This window comes from Quercus lobata, chromosome 12 (genome assembly GCF_001633185.2).
Source record: "Quercus lobata isolate SW786 chromosome 12, ValleyOak3.0 Primary Assembly, whole genome shotgun sequence".
NCBI classification, from domain to species: domain Eukaryota; kingdom Viridiplantae; phylum Streptophyta; class Magnoliopsida; order Fagales; family Fagaceae; genus Quercus; species Quercus lobata.
In genome coordinates, this window is record NC_044915.1 from 36,138,339 (window position 1) to 36,153,828 (window position 15,490).

The 15,490-nt window shown below is 35.9% G+C and overlaps 2 protein-coding genes across 2 annotated transcripts; one reads left to right on the forward strand and one right to left on the reverse strand.

Moving 5' to 3' along the window:
* Nucleotides 1-499: 499 nt before the first annotated feature.
* On the forward strand, nt 500-5,596 carry LOC115972422 (metallophosphoesterase 1-like). Its single transcript, XM_031092707.1, has 4 exons — nt 500-867; nt 2,018-2,613; nt 3,056-3,142; nt 5,320-5,596. The coding sequence occupies exons 1-4, from the start codon at nt 631-633 to the stop codon at nt 5,579-5,581; spliced, it is 1,182 nt and encodes a 393-aa protein (XP_030948567.1). The 5' UTR covers nt 500-630; the 3' UTR covers nt 5,582-5,596.
* Nucleotides 5,597-6,488: 892 nt separating this feature from the next.
* On the reverse strand, nt 6,489-11,640 carry LOC115971408 (probable beta-D-xylosidase 7). Its single transcript, XM_031091316.1, has 6 exons — nt 11,136-11,640; nt 10,725-11,006; nt 9,499-9,668; nt 9,225-9,322; nt 7,638-8,402; nt 6,489-7,344 (listed from the first exon to the last, which is right to left on the reverse strand). The coding sequence occupies exons 1-6, from the start codon at nt 11,538-11,540 to the stop codon at nt 6,779-6,781; spliced, it is 2,286 nt and encodes a 761-aa protein (XP_030947176.1). The 5' UTR covers nt 11,541-11,640; the 3' UTR covers nt 6,489-6,778.
* Between the last annotated feature and the right edge of the window lie 3,850 nt (nt 11,641-15,490).

The window sequence follows — 15,490 nt, forward strand, 5'->3', positions numbered from 1 at the left end:
ATGGTGGCACAAGGGCTGCAAAACTCGAAGTCTAAGAAGTTTCGGCTTTGATTTTTAGTTTTTTGTTTTATGGAAAGGTTGATTTAGATTTTAGAGGGGCGGTGACTATATGTCATTTTTGTTTTTTATTTTGATTGTTGTTGTTTTTTATTATTATTTATTTTTATAATAATATGATGTGGGATGTTATTATTGGAAAGTGTAAAAATTGATTTTTAGGCCGCACTAAGTTTATTATCTTTTTGATAATATTTTTTTAAAAAGTTTATACTCTGCATGACTAATAAGTAGACCACCACGTATTCTTGGAGCAATGGTCTATAAGTATAAGTACTTCTGGAATCTGAAGTATCTAGGAGGGAATTTTATACACGTATATACTATATTAGAATTTCTATCTATTATAAAAAATAATATATATATATATAAATATTTTTTTAAAAAAGTAAGTAGATTTAAAAAAAAAAAAAAATAGTGAGTACTAACTGCTGTACGAACCGTAGCGAAGGAACATAACTAGACGCGGAAGGGTCAAGTGGTCAACCACAATGGCGAACCCACTTCTTCCTCCTCATCATCCTCAAAGTCAAAACCCAAACCCTAGATTCAAGCGTCACCACATTCACAACAATGGCGTGGAGGCCAGTGATGGGTCTGATCCTAATCTTCGCTCTCGTCATTTACGAAGAATGGGTCTCCATCCCTTCCTGCAAACTCGTACCAACCAGTTCCACTGACCTCGAACTCGACCTTGACCACCCTGACGACCTCAAGGTTATGTTGGTCGCCAATTTGCTCTTGTTGGGCTCCGAATCTCCTTTCTTCAACTCCAACTTCAGAGACTATTACTTGTCCAAATTCTTTCGGGTATTTTCTTTGTTTTGCACAATATGTACTTCAAAAATGTATTTAGTTGTACCTTAATTTGATTATAATATCTTATCCTAGATTTTTTAAGAATTAGCGTATCTTTGTCGTGTCGTGTACTTAGTGACATAAATAAACTACTACACTATGTAAGATAGAATTTTGAACAATTTGACAACAATTTGAAAACCCAATAACGTGTGTATATATGTTATAATGTTGCACTTGCATCCATATTTATTAGCATTTCGTCACTGTATTGGATTTGGATCCTACTCTTTTAGAATTTTATTGTATTCTATCATATTCATGGTTCCTAGTGGACAAAGAAACTGCCACAATCTTCACTTCCACTATCTTTATTTATTTGAATTCTCTTTAAGTCATTTACTTTTGATACATTACTGCAATCAATTCTCCTTGTCCACAGCTCCACCAAGTATATTTGAGCTTATTTTGTGTGTGTGTGGGCGCACGCGTGTTTTGATAACCAGTTTACGATTGTGGTTGTCAAATATTCAACTTTGCTTAACCCAAAACTTCTTTTGAAAAATAAAATTTGAGTAATAACTGGAAACGGAAAATGGGGAAAGTTAAAAACATATGAACTTGGCCTTAATGGATTAAATTTCCACGGTAGAATTTTACCAGATTAATAAAACTTAACGATGCTGATTTACGTTTGCAACATCTTATAAGTAGTAGTAATTATTCACATCTGATAAGAGAGTGTAATTGATTCTTTTGAAAGTAGATGCAATAATCTCAATAACAACTCATTGAATATTTGGAGCTTTGACCCTTTTTTTCAATGTGGCTATTGTGGAAAGAGCAAAATAGTTGTATTTTTTATGATACAGAATATGTGGCTCAGTTGAAATCATTGTTGATTCGAACTCTATTTGATTGGTCTTGTGCGTGGGATCTACAAGTAGCATTTTCCATTTAGATTTCACATAATCACTTCGCTCTTGTTTATAATTCTTTTGCAATTATTTTAGGTTATGTTGTATTCATCATCGCAATCAGGAAGTAATTTTTCAATTAATAAAATATCGTTACTTATATATATAGAACCCTGCTGTTCTTTGTGATTTTCTTCTTTGAAATTGATTTATTGATTGATGCAGTCTGCTAACATGTCTACCAGAAATCTTTTGAAAGTTTGAAGCCTGATATGCTGCTAGTCTTGGGAGATGTTTCTGCAAAAGGTTCAGAGTTGACAAGAAGTAAATGGGTATCTGTGCTCCATCAGTTTCATGGACTGTTAGGCCCTTTTATTGGCCTTCCTTATCACGTTATTCTCGGTGACAGGGACATTGGAGAATGCAGCGAGTTAAATGTAAGATCGGTTAATTGGATGGCTAGCAATTTCCCAGGATTGGACTCAGCCGGTTGTGGTGCCTTTGAAATTAGTAACATCAGCTTTGTCTCGCTTAATGCTGTAGCTTTACTTTGTGGCAATAATAATCTACGGTTTGGTGTTGAAAAAGTGGTAGAGAGAGAAAGTGTGGATCTACAAATAGAAACTGAAGGTGCAGCCGAAGTAATGAATAAGGCTAGCAAATTGAGGGAGACAGAACATAACTTTGGTTGGAAAGAAAATTCTATTTCATCTGGATCTGGTCCTGTTCTCCTACTTCACTTTCCTTTATACCAAACAGTAGATAGTAACTGTAGTGGGTTTAATGCTTTTAAGAGGACTTTGAAACATTCGCGAGAGAGTTCAAATATGCTGGGTAGCAGGTGGGTGTATTTCTTTCAATCACACAGCATTTTCATTCTTCATGGGAGTTCGATAGAAATAATTTATCATTGCTTCTTGTAGTAACCTTGTTTTCGCAAAGAAGTTCTCTGCAAATTTTGTTTTGAGTTTGATGATAAGCTTAGAGCATTGCATTGAACCCACTTTCCTGGCAGCCAATGCCAATTCATTGAATCATAGACTGTTTTCTATTCCTCTATTTTATCGATCATTATTGCCTCTTAAAAATTAAAGTTGTGAGGAATGGTGGGAAATGATGTTTCAATAAAGACATTAACCACTTCCACCCCAATATCATTAGTTCATTTTGCCAGCTGTACTTCTGATCTTAAGACATGCATGTGCCATTCATTTACTGTGTCTTTCAATTGGTTTCAAGCACTTATAAAGCTCTCTTTGCTTTATGCTGAACTTTTCCTTCAGGAGGCTTGTCGAGACTGGGCCATACAAGTTATCGCAAACTCTCCCACGAAATGCTACCGAATATATTTTTCAGGCTCTTAAACCAAGGTAACTCCACATGCTTTTGATTTCAGGTCCATGTCCTTGAATTCTTAAGACATGTATATTACTCACTCCTGTTTCTTTCTTGTATTTGCATCTCATCTGTTTGTTAATCTTCTATATGTTTATCCTATATAGGCTTATTGCTAAATAGTCTTTATGTGGTAATATAATATACTTTAGATTCTCTTCAACGTGTCCCTCATATAGTCACATAGTCCTGTGGTGTAATGTAGTTTGGAGATTTAGTCTTATAGTTGAAGTGTGAAAAGAATTCTTGTTATTGCCAAAATTTCAACGGTCGTGTCAGTGACCTCTCTTGATTTTTTTTTTTTTTTCATCTTTTTTCTCTCTTTTAAAGAATACACCTGTGGGAAAGAGGTGTTCAGTGAAATATACACTATTCTATAAGCAGCTTATTGGTCATGGGCATAAAGGTTAATTGTAGAATTTTTGCCTTTTGTCATGATAATCCTTTAGATGTCTTTTCTTTACAGCAGTTGATATGTTGTGGGCTTTGTGGAAAATGATTCAGTGGAATATAACTTTTCATATTTTTTATGCTATTCTATAAGCAGCTTATTGGGCATAAGGGTTCATTGTAGAATTTCTGCCTTTTGTCCTGCTAGTCCTTTAAATGTCTTTTCTTTTCAGCAGTTGATATGTTGTAGACCTTGAGGTAAATCAAAGAATTGAGATTAGGTACAGAGAGTGCAAACAATTCTATTATGCTTATAGAGGAAGGGTAAAATGTTATGATGTTTGTTTTGTATTGAATTTCTTGATATTCAGACTTTGGTTTTACATTTTCCAAAAATTTTCTATGGTGAAGCGACAGATGATTTCCTGACTAGAGTGTGCCAGCAAGACATGATTTAATAACCAGATAGATGACTTCCTTGGTTATTAGAGATTGACCATGGTTTAGACACTAAATGCTTATTTTATTCTATTGCTCGTATACTTCGCATTGCAATGGTTTGGATATTAAAATCATTGACAGATATTATTTGATTTATAAAAAAAAAAGACATTATTTGACTATGAATGCATGATTTAAGTTAGTTTTACTATTCTACTTAACCTTTACTCTTAATGAATTTTCTGAAAAAATTCATGTTTTCCTTTTAACCTTGGGGCAAATTGCTCACTGCCCCTGAATGTCAAAGGACTGTCTACCCCTGGAAATTTTAACTATCAAAACAAGTTAAGGCTCTTAGCTAGATGCCATTCTGGGTGCCTTTTTGAAGTTTCTACTGCTTTTGTAGGTGGGACTTTTTTTTTTTTTTTTTTTTGGTTGGGGATTTGGGGGGGGGGGGGGGGGGGGTTGGATGGATTGATGTTGGTTAGGTATCATGTTCTGAATTTCAGATGGTAAAGTCATTTTGCCACAAATCACACTGGTTTAATCTGCAATTTTTGTTGTACTCTTTAATAATTTTGTGCAGCTTTGGTGCGTAAAAATGTTTGTCACAGCATTCTTTTTAAATAATTACAGGAGAATGGTTACAAATTTCTTAGTGTTTGGCTATTTTTTCATTTACTGTTGTGCATGGAATCTGTAAGTAGTTCACTCAATCACGCACATATATTTAAATGGCTTTTGACATTTTTATCAAATGTGGCCAACCCTGACTAGTTTATTGAGGATCCATAGCCAACCCCAAAAATGTTGGGACTAAAAGCTTGGTTGTTATTGTTGTTTCTTTCGGGTAACATGGCTTACAGATCTTGAATTCCCACCTGTAATATATAAATCATTGTTGGTGTGATTCTGATTTTGAGTTATTTACTTTCCATATAAACTTATAATGTAATTATTGTTAGTCATTTGATTCTTTCTGTAGTCAACCTTTAACCGTGTGTAGCGTCTACATATGTAAAATTAGTGCCACATGCAAGTTTGATTCCCACTAGTGTCGATGTTAGGATTGACTTAAAGCTCATTTGCATCAAAACTGACTAAGTAGGGAATTCTTGTTCTCTTAGATACAATTTACCTATTTTGATACTGGTTTCAAATGGGTTGGTGCCCGATTCTTTTACTCTAAAAGATGCTGCCACCATTTATATTAGTTGATGAATTGCTCTATTACTCCTTTTATAACTAAGTACCATGCCTATGTCTTGAGATGTCTCCATTTTCACATATAATTTATTGTTCATCTTTCCTCTATTTGTAGGATTGTTTTCAGTGCACACACCCATGAATTCTGTGATCAACTTCACTCAGATGGGACCCGTGAGGTCTCTGTTCCAGCCATGACTTGGAATGCAAGGGACGACCCTGGATTTGTTGTTGCCACTTTCCATAGGAACAGAAGGGCAGTAAGTGTGAGTTATTGCTCTCTTGCTAGAGAATCTCACGTTATAATAGCCTATGTATCTTTTGTAGTTTTGTTTTTGTCAACAATACCTCTTTTGAGATATCTAAGAATATTATAAATTAATAATTCCTCATGTGTTGAGCCTCAAATGAGTTTTGTCTTTTCAGTTTATTCTCTCTCCCACTATCTACCTATCTAAAAAATAATTCATGTGTTGTGCATTATTGTTTTTATAATCTCTTTTGGTGTGTACCAATTATGTAATATTTATTTTTAAATTAAATTATTTCTTCATTTATTAAAGATCCTAGGAAAGATAACGCTTACTGCTCTTTTTTTGTTTATATTTTTTGGTAAATGAAACTCTTGGGCTTTTTTTTTTGGGTGGGGGTGGAAAATCAAATCAGGGTGTTTCTGCCTATAATTTATTTCTTTGATAGTCCTTGCAGTCCTTTTTATAATAGGTCATTGTCTGAATTTGATTATTGGTAAAATATGTAATCTCAAGATGCAATTCAGACCAAACATAGACTTTATAGATAGTGGTTTTTAAAGGGAATGGTTGGGGGTCTCAAGCTTAATCTGTGCTTAGGCTCTAGAAGGGCGATAATGGAACCTGACTCAGAGGTTGTCTTAGGCATGGAAGCGCAGCTGAATTCTCAGATCGATTCAAGAAGGATTGTCTGTTTAATCAGTTCATCAGTTAAGTAGAGCTGATAGGAATCCCAGAAATGAACTTTTTCTAGAATGGCTGTACTAGATAAGATGGAACTGAAGGGTTCCAAGAATTCCTTCATATACATCCCAACAATTTGGCAGCTATCGTTTAGAGCAAGGTGATGACCGGCCAATATTTGATTCGAAGAATCTGTTCAAACAAGCCAGCCAGAGGAACTTGGAAAGTAACTTGCATGCCAGAGAATTCGTGAGGTAACAATGATTCTATTTCTAACTGCCACTTTCAGGTGGAGATACAGAGAGGGAAGTGTTGGCTATTGCTCTATTACTGGCTATTCTCACGTAGATTGTCTACATTATCCCCTCCCGTTTCTCATTTGAGGATTTTAAGATGATGACTGAAAATTCCTGTTTACAACAGAATGATGTACACCATTTCGATACAGTTTTCAGCTGATTACATAGATGATAGGCACGAACACTAAATGCTACATAAAACATATTTTTGGAATAGTTGAATTGCTTTTATTGCTAAATGAGTATTTCATTCAGCTTGAATATTTGAGGTTCAGCTTCAAGCAATAACTGGGTTCATAAACCATATGAACCCAGACTTTTGGAACTTAAATCCTCAATTTCAAACTATGGTGGTAAGTGGGTATTCTTCATCACCTACAACCAAGAAATGCAATCCTGGTTCCATCACCATCAAACCAGCTTCGTTGGCTCTACTAAGGTGGTCGCAAGGGCTCAACTCAAATTCAACTTCAGCTCTTTCCCCTGCCTTCAAAAAAATCCTATGGAACCCAAGCAACTGTTTGATTGGACTCCCATTGCTAGGCTTTGCCTTTCTCAAAAATAGAAATACCGTATGCTTACCCGCCATCTCCCCTTGATTTTTTACACCAACCCTGACTGAGAACTTCTTCTTGTCACATATATCCTGACCCAGCTCTGAAACTAACTTGTAATCGGCTACAGTTGATGATTGATTTAAGTGGAGCACACTTTTTGTGATAGATGAGACTTCATAAGCATACTTTGAGTAGCTGAGTCCATAACCGAACTCAAAAACTGTTTTACCTTTGTAGAAACGATATGAACGCCCAGGATAGCCTGATGAGGGGTCTGACCTCATCCTCATGTCTGTCATTGGTACTTTGACGTAATCTTGTGGATACCAAGTCACAGGCAATCTTCCACCTGCATAGCAAAATGAAGTACACTATGAAAGCTGCACTTGAAGGAAATGAATAATCTTTTTTCTAAAATTATTGGAATTTCTTTTATAAACTGTGTAAAGGAAAACAGTAAAATTACTACCGACTTTATTACAAAAGGCTTAAAAACTGATGTGAGAATACTGTGATCGGCATTGCTTCGACAACATAAAATTAAATTTTTTATAATGTTTTTAAGGGTTTTTTTTTTTTTTTTTTTTTTTGATTGATAGTACATCAATTTGTAAATGCGTATATAATAAAGTAAATGTCCACCTGGATTGTGTTCGCCAAAGATGATACTTGCAAGGGCAATTCCTCCAGCTTCACCAGGATAACCAGCCCACAAGATGCTACCAATGGTTCTGTCATCCTTGGCTGAAGATATATCAATTGGACCTCCAGAAAGGAGAACCAAGACAACTGGTTTCTTAGCTACTCTTGCAACATTGGTTAAGAGTTCCTGTTGCTTCCCAGGAAGCTCTAAGTGCACCCGATCATGCGATTCCCTCTCTTGAGTTTGGTCCAGTCCCATAATCAAAACCACATAGTCCACCTCCTTTGCTATCCTGACTGCTTCATCAATTGTAGCCGAAGCACATTCCACATTATCACAACCCGGATGGTAGATCGTGTTCTTAACATAGCTCTGCAATGCTTGAAGTGGGCTAATAGATTTGCATGGAACGCCTGCATAGTTACCTAGAAGTGTTTGTGGTGCATTGGCATTGGGGCCTATTACAGCAAGGGACAAGGTTTTTGATTTTGGCAATGGGAGTAATCTATCAGGGTTCTTTAATAAGACAATGCCATTTTGAGCGGCTTCAAGGGCTAGATCTTGGTGCTTTTTGGAACATACTTGGTCTGGACCAATGTTGCCATAAGGCAGTTTAGCTGGATTACCGTCAAACAGTCCTAATCTCAATCTAATGGAGAAAATGTTACGAAGGGCTCTGTCTATTTCAGACACAGGTAATTTTTTTTGCTCTACTGCTTGCTTTGTATGTTCTTTCAAGTATGATCCACAATTGAGATCCATGCCTGTAAAAATAAATAAAAACCCATCAAATCGACAATGAAACTAGAATCTAGGATGACTCAAATCCATAGACAGTAAAAAGACGACAACTTTAACTTGCAGAGTTCTTTCTGGTCAGAACCACAAGAGTCCAAATTCCAAAGAGAAGTACTATAAAGGCCCTTAGAATGCTAGTCCTACTAGGAAAGGGCCCATGATAGAAGAAGTGATGGACCAGCTGTTGATAATTATTGACTTTTGAAATTGTTTAGGACAAAAAACTAAGCACACCATGGTGGACCACACGATGAGCAATGGTCCACATTCATGGGTTTGATCATGTGTACAGGCAGTCGAGGGTCCAATCGATAGGAAAAGGATAAAAGGAGTATAAGGAGGAATAAAATGACACGAAAATTTATGACAAGAGACAGACGCATGCAAATAGATAAAGAAAATAAGATATATCTGTACTATAGGAAGATTTAATTTCTTTCATATTTTATAGTAGAATTAATTTGATTGGTTATAGTGGGGTTAATGATTATCCTTTTTACCCAAAAAAAGGTTAATGATTATCCTTAAAAGTAAAGTTATTTCAAACCGTATGGATTATGACCCAAAAAAGAAGAAGTTAAAAATATTGTTATAGTCTCTATGTTTTGATAAGAGCCAATATGACCTCTATCATCCATTCAATAATGAAAATTGATTGTAAATTAAAAATAATAGAGGCCAAATTAACAGTAAAATCTCAAAATTGTAATATTTGTGATTAACAAAAATAAAGAACAATATTTGTTTCTAGAATTAGGTAAGAAAATAAGAAATGGGATCCCACCTACCAGCTTTCAAGACATCAACAACAGCATCTTCTGGTGTTTTGGTATATCCATAACTATCGAACATGATTTTGACCGCATCACAATCTGACACTATGTAGCTGATCATTTTTCAAAAGCAGCAATTTAGTCAGCAATTATTTGCATGGAAGGGGTTTTCAACTCCTCAAATTATCATTTCAAACAACAATTCTTTGCACATAACTTTTTCTCTTTTTGGTAACCCTCTTCACACGTTGTAATTGATTAATGCATAGAATAACATAATAGTAATTACCCATTGAAACCCCATTTTCCCCTAGCAGTTAAGGACAAGAGATTGAAGTCGGCACAGGCTGGGACCCCATTGACTCGGTTATAGGCACACATTATTCCACTAGCTTTCCCTTGCTCTACACAACTCTTGAAAGGAGGTTGGTAGGTGTCTGCTAAATCTTGCAAGGAGACCTGAAACCCAGGTAAAAAATCAGTAGCTAAAAAGCTGAATGTAACTGCTGTTACAGTGTTGTTGATAAAGATTTTGGTACAGAAAATCTGTTGAAGTGAGAGTGACTTGACTTAAACACAAAAGAAAATGTTAAATAGATAATTTTAATACAATGTTTGTTTGTAAAATATGAAGGCATCCGGTTAATGTAATCTATTTTAGAAATTTAAAAAAAAAAATTGTCAACCAAAATTAGTTTTCTATAAAAAAATTTCTTAAAATAATTTACTAACATAGATATTAAAGGCGTGGGTTAGTAAAAACCAAATATGAATGATGCGATAATGATTATAATTTGATACCCATAATACAATAAATCTTATACTCAAAGTTCATAGCATTAATTTATAAAGTTCATATAATTGTTTTATTTATAAAAAAAAAAAAAATTTCAAGTTCATACTATGGTACATAGGAGTAGTGCCCATAGAATTTACTCAGGTCGGTAGAGTAGTCATATTCAAAAAAAAAAAAAGAAAAAAAGAAAAAAAGAAGAAGGTCGGTAGAGTAGTCTAGTGACTATTAAATTCATTAATAAAACTTTTTCACAAGTAACCAAACAGGATGCAGTTTTGTAAAGACTAAAGACAACCCTGTCAGTCTCTCACAGGTTAATTATAATTATATACGTGTTTATTGGAAATATCTATTTTGTCCCAAACGTACTACAGCTTTTGTAAAAAAAGAATCCCATTTCTCTAGTGGCTTGCTTTTCTTTTACTACTTTTCTATCGAAGGTGCTTTTTACTCCCAAACAGACGCAGAACTTAAAGATAAACCGATGAAAAACAATTATTTCTGTCATTAACTAAGAAATTAATTAAACAAAACCCACAAATCATGAGCACAAAACGCAATGACACAATAAAAGCCCATCCACGAATCTAATTTGCATTAAATTCATTTTAAAACAAAAAAAAGTAACGCACTTGTACCAAGGAGGAATAGTTGAAACAAAAACAGGAAAGAGCAAAAAAAAAAAAAAAAAACATTCTTGAAAAAGTAGAAACACTCACACGAGCATCAAAATGAAACCTGTCCACACCATTCCAATCGTCCAAATCATAAGCTGTAAAATGCTTGCAACAAGCCGAAGCTTGAAGATGCCGATCAGAGTCTCCTTGAACACCTCTCACATAGGCCACTGCATATTTCCCTGCAACCAATGGATCCTCTCCAGGTGTCTCTTGCCCTCTCCCCCATCTTGGGTCCCTAAATACATTGATGTTTGGAGCCCAAAACGTCAAGCCATTTGCTTGCCCAGCATTGTACACTGCTCTAGCTTCAGTTCCAATAGCCTTTCATTCAAAACATTCACAAATAACAATAAAGATAACACTTTCCAAGCATTGACAAATACTAAAAACAAGTAAAAATTTATAAGATCGACTGTATTTGGTGGAGTATAAAGTGGAACACTGACTTACTTGGCCTATACGATGCCAGAGACCGGTATCGAAGGAAGCGGCGGAGAGAATGACTTGAGGGAAGCTAGTGGCTGCCTTGATAGCTCCATTGAAATGGATTCCAGGGCCAGCGTTGGCAACGCCGTGTAAAGCCTCCGACCACCACTCGAACCCGGGGATACCGAGTCTGGGGATCGGAGGGGCTGTGTTAACGAGCTGAGAGATTTTTTCATCCAATGTGAGGCGAGAGACGAGGTCTTGTGCTCTTTTACTGATGGGTAGTGAGGTTTTGCAGAAAGGGTAGGATCCGGTTGATGGGTTGGAAGAGTCACAGGAAAATGGAGGCTGAGCTGAGCCGGTATGGACAAGGAGTAGAGAAAGGAAGAGAATGGTGGTTGTGAGAGAGATAAGGCTATGGAGTCCCATTTCTGTGGTTTCGTTGGGGCAAAGAAATGAATGCAGAGCTTGAGAGAGTGAAAGTTATAGACTTATAGGGCGAAAGGTCAGTGAAAGCAGTATGCTTTAGTATGATTGGATAAGCACTAAAGCTTGTCATTCTTTCCTTTTCTTTTTTGTTTTTTAACTGAATTACTAATAATAAATTATTAATTAAGGGATGGAAATGAACGAAATGAATCGAGCGGGCAATAGTCAGCTCCATCTTGACTTGCTGTTATGAGTGTAACATGGTTGTCGCATCTTTATTTTGCTATGGACATGGTTGTCTTGTGTGGTTACTTTCTTTGATAAATATATTTTCTCTATTTTGCATTTTACGGATCTAAAAATTTTGTGTATATTCCCTACATGTAAGAAGTTTTATTCATGTTTGTTTATTTTGACCTTTAGTTTTAAACTTGTTTGATAAACAAGCTGAACCCGAATAAAAGAAAATTGTTCATAAATAATAGGGCTTGATAAAAATAAAAAATAAAAAAATAAGTTTAGCTTAGGCTTGTTTATAGATTTGGTAATAAGCTTGATAAATAAACTCTTATCTTATTTAGTCTTTAATTAATTAAGAGTTGGATCACTTGCTAAAACTTGATAGGCTTGATAATGTACTTATGTTGTATTTCAAGCTCAAAAACTCGATATCAAGAGTGAGTTTGGTCTTGATATTGAGCTCAAGCTCAACTTGATTAATGAATCAAGCTGAACTCAAACTTTTAAACTTTTTTGACAAAGTTGAGCTTAAATATGATTTTTAGGCTTGGTTTGAGCTCAAGCTGAACTTGAATATTTTACTTTTATTATTAAGCTAAGCTTGAACAATTACTAATCTATAAAGCTTGGTTCGTTTACCATTCTAATTAAAGATACTAACCATTAGAAAATGTAAATGCAAGTAAATGTAATATTAATGTTTTTAGAGCATCCACAGCAGATGTTGTAAAAAAAAAAATGTCATTTTACCACACTAAAGACCTACTTTATTATTTTACCACATCATTTTAGAACATCTCATTTATCAGATGTTTTATTATTCAATTCTATACATTAAAATAATATTTACTACACATTAAAATAATATATTATCTCATCCCATTATCATCAACAACACCGACAACCACCACCGGCCATCACCCCCACAGCCCACCACCACTGTCACTGTCACCGCCCATAGCCCACAGCCCACCACCACCATCAAATCAACCCAAATTGCAGCCAAAAAAAAAAAAAAAAAAAAAACACCGACAGCCACCACCGGCCATCACCCTCACAGTCCACCACCACTGCCATTGTCACCGCCCATAGCCCACAACCCACCACCACCATCAGATCAACCCAAATTGCAGTAAAAAAAAAAACCCACAACCAGAGAGAGGCAGAGTGAAAGGCGGACAGAGAGGAAAGGGAAGAGGGTGAGATCAACGAGATCGAGCGTGGGTGAGATCGAACTCCTTTCGCTTGCGAAGCCAGTACTTGGAGAGTTCAGTCGTGTCGGTGATCTTCTGCTCTGGAGGCCGAATCTCAGCCTCTTGTCGTTCCCGTGCTTCACGGAGGATATGCTCGGCGGTAATCTGAATCGGCGCCGGAGTTTTGTTCTTGACACGTGTCAGTCTCGGAAGCTTCACCTCCGAAGAGAGAGGGAACCGGTACAGGGAGAAGAGAGAGGGAACCGAAGAGTGAGAGAGAAGAGAAAAGAAAAAATGAAGAGAGATGAGAGAGAAAAGAGAATATAAAATAAAAAATTTTTTACAACATTTGTCTGTACTGTTGGTACTGTAACCATGTTGTATAATTTTTAAGATTTGGCACATCTCATAAAGCATCATTTTTGTGTTTGGTGTGATAAATATGTCAAATATTTGACATTTGGCACATTTACCATACCTACTGTGGATGCTCTTAAACTCATAAAACTTTTATAAAAAGAAAAAGTAAAAGTGGAAGTGCAACAAGTAATAATATAACATATATAGAAGTATGTTTGTGACTTTGACTCTATGTTAAGGGTTTTTTTTTTTTTTTTTTGGGGGGGGGCGGGGGTGTATAATGTATTTTAAGGGACTTATATGGTCAGGAAAGTGAAGGGAAAGTTTACTTAAAATCTTAGGACACAACTTGCTGCCAAAAGGGTGTTGGTGGGTGATTCTCCAAAAAAAAAAAAGGGTGTTGGTGGGTTATTCAGCAAAAAATTAAAAATTAAAAAGGGTGTTGGTGGGTTAAAATGAGGGGGTTGGTTGATATTAATAGGTCTTTCATCTTTGATAACAAAAGATAGCCGGAAAGTCTTGTCTAGTAATGAAACGCCCTGGATTAAGACACCGAAGGCAAAAACTTCTAAACCAATCTCTTGGCATTGGAGATTTTTTACATGATAGAGACCTTGGATCCCAAATATCCCATCAATAAAAATTGCAATGGAGCTTGAACTAATGTCTGGAATGACTCTTGGATCCCATCAATAAAGGTTTCAAACCCAAAACCAAATTCAAACACAAATGTAACCAGGGTGTTGGAGTTATTTACAACCGACTGTGAGATGAAAAAAAAAACAGCTTTGAAGTCATGGGTCGAATTTGGGTTGCTCAAGTCCTTAAAATTCACCTCCACCTGTTAATGTAGAGGACAATTTTATCTAGACTCCTAGTTTGGATGGTCTCTTCTCAACTAAATCAGCCTTTCCTGCTTTACCAAAATCCTTCGTTTTTACTCTCCAAGCCTTTTAAAGGTGGATTGGATTGGAATAAGTTATGGAAATAATACATGAGAGACTTAAAACTCTTCTTATGGAGGATAACTTTAAATGTACTACCAACTAGGGAAGTCCTAAACAGAAGATTTCCATTGGAAGCGATCCCATGTTCACTCTGCAACAGAGACCAGGGATTTTAACCCACACTTTCATCTAATGTCCTCTAGCCAAAATCATTTGGGCTTAGTACCCATGGTCATTGAGATATGGGTGTGTTGAGAAGTGAGAACCAAACACAGCCTAAGTCATGCTCCGGTTGAAAAATCTCATAACTTATTATTTGCTGCTATTATTGCTATATGTTAGGGAGCTAGGTCGTATCGTATTAATCCTTTAATTTTATCAACAAAAAGTGGGAATAATTTTGTTGGTTTTATATATATATAATTTTGTTGAGTTTAGTTGTGAGAGGTGAGTAGTTTTTAAAGGGGGGGATTTTTTTTTTTTTTTTTGGTTGGGGATTTAAGAATGAGAGCTTATGTTATTGTTTCAAAGAGGAACCTGATGAATAATCTGACGTGTTTCAATTGGCAACCGTTGAAGTCTTTTGCACTCACGAGGGATCGAATCAATTGACGAGATGTATGTATACAATAAAATCGAGCCAATTCAATTGCCTTCAGCCCTAAGGGCTTTAATTGTCTCACATTTAAATATATCGTGTCAATACATATCATATGTCATTATATATTAAATGTGGATATATAATATGAAAATGTGAACATTGCATGTACGGAATGTACATTATGATGGTGCAACCATTGATTCCCTATTGGAGGGACTAAGAGAGTGAGGGTAAAATGGTAGAACTGTTTGAACTATGGCATAGCAATGAACTCCATAAAAATGTGGTAAGACTTTCGCCTGTTGATAGTTTTTAATTTTTTTTTTTCAAGCTCAAATGTTTAATTCATTTCAGGATAAATTGATAAAAATAAAGTCTATCAATAATAAAGCTAAGATTAGTGGTTCAAACTTTCAAACATAGTGGAATCTTCGGGTGAAACATCAAATAGAAAATTGTATTTGTGGGGCCAGAGAATTTGTGGTCCCGGCCCACTTTCCATTAGGGCCCAAGGCCCGTACCAAGGAGAGTCGTTACCGAGGACATGCAACGAAAGTCCAAATGCCCTAGAGATGCAGCCGAGGATGACCCTGTCCTCGGCATCCCAAG